At 45.3% G+C, this 1648-nt stretch overlaps 1 protein-coding gene across 1 annotated transcript; it reads left to right on the top strand.

The window, feature by feature from the left end:
• Window positions 1-550: 550 nt before the first annotated feature.
• On the top strand, window positions 551-1293 carry LOC131219247 (ubiquitin-ribosomal protein eS31 fusion protein). The gene has a single exon (XM_058214295.1). It carries the CDS (start codon window positions 639-641, stop codon window positions 1107-1109), a length of 471 nt encoding a protein of 156 aa, XP_058070278.1. The 5' UTR covers window positions 551-638; the 3' UTR covers window positions 1110-1293.
• The last annotated feature ends 355 nt before the right edge of the window (window positions 1294-1648 follow it).

The raw sequence follows: 1648 nt of genomic DNA, 5'->3' as shown, positions 1-1648 counted from the left end.
AGGAAATAGTGGTAACTGACCATTAGAAACTTCTTGTAAGCTTAAAAAACGCTTTGAATCAAGCTGATATTTGTGAAGCATCTTTGTCTAAACGTTTGTGACATTACCAATAGGTTGGATGGCAAATTAATATTCCGGTGGAATATATGAAGTTTTTAATGGTGGGGATTCAATTACGACTTTTGCCTGTGGTGTAATCTACCTAAGATTTGATTCAGCTTCATTTTTGGGATCACGCGACCTTTCAAAACGGTTGGACGGTGTGGATTTAATGCACATACATCACTAGAAGCCCCACAGTCAAGGGTCCCACCGACCTTGGTGGATCCGGGTCTCACCTAATCCGTTACCGAAAATAATGATGGCCATGTGTGTCTGATAAGTGTGATTGGCGAAACACAAAGCCATCTCTGACGAGACCCACTTCATGGACTGTTGCTATTGACGCAAGTTGCCACGTGTCGTGTAGAGATAGCTTTACTGGATCTCCTGATTCTCCATTTTCCGGAACACACGCTTCCATACAGAACACAAGAACCCTATAAATATCATCCCATCTCTCCCTTCCAAACCCTAACCCGCTCGCCGAGAGAGAGAGAGAGGAACCGTAACCCTAGCCGCAGCATCTGCATCTTCAGATGCAGATCTTCGTGAAAACCCTAACGGGGAAGACGATCACCCTTGAGGTGGAGTCCTCCGATTCGATTGACACCGTCAAATCCAAGATCCAGGACAAGGAGGGCATCCCACCCGACCAGCAGCGCCTCATCTTCGCCGGCAAGCAGCTTGAGGATGGCCGTACGCTGGCAGACTACAACATCCAGAAGGAATCGACACTCCATCTCGTTCTCCGTCTCCGGGGCGGGGCGAAGAAGCGGAAGAAGAAGACCTACACCAAACCCAAGAAGATCAAGCACAAGAAGAAGAAGGTGAAGCTCGCCGTCCTCCAGTTCTACAAGGTCGACGACTCGGGTAAGGTCCAGAGGCTCCGCAAGGAGTGCCCTAATGCCGAGTGCGGTGCCGGCACTTTCATGGCTAACCACTTCGATCGCCACTACTGTGGTAAGTGCGGCCTCACCTATGTCTATCAGAAGGCCGGCGGTGAGTAGGCGGTCTGTCTGTCTAGGCTTTGGATTCTTTGAATTTTGAATTTTAGCATTTCGATGAGGATACTGTCGACGCCGAATTTGATGCCTTTTTCGTTTCTATTATGAGGTTGAACTTGGTTATGGTTATAAAGTGAAGTAGGATTTTGGATGCTTCTTTTAAAGTATTTGATTTGATGTTTCTTAATTTTAGGGTTTATGTGGTTTTATTTGGTGCTGACCCCAAATTAGATGGGTCAAGGCTATGATATAATACTGCTGCTGCTGATAATGATAATGATGGTTTTGATAGATGATATGTGGATGTCTGTTTATAGGGTTTATTTTGGTTTTAATCATTTTGAGGTATCATCTGAATGCGTATATGAGTTATTGTGTGCGATACCATCTGTCGACCTTGGTTTGATGTTGAATTCCACTGACATTACCTGAGGAGGAATGTATCAGTCATGCAATCTGCTGCTATGCATTTGCGTTGAGGGTTACAAAGCATGGTTTTCAATACATTAGGGGAATTGGCATGTGCAACTCATGTGTAGTAA

Source organism: Magnolia sinica, chromosome 11 (genome assembly GCF_029962835.1).
Source record: "Magnolia sinica isolate HGM2019 chromosome 11, MsV1, whole genome shotgun sequence".
NCBI lineage: Eukaryota > Viridiplantae > Streptophyta > Magnoliopsida > Magnoliales > Magnoliaceae > Magnolia > Magnolia sinica.
This window is presented reverse-complemented; position numbering and strand designations above follow the sequence as displayed.

Coding starts and splice junctions, on each gene's coding strand:
- LOC131219247 (XM_058214295.1), top strand. CDS start 639: ATGCAGATCTTCGTGAAAACCCTAACGGGGAAGACGATCACCCTTGAG.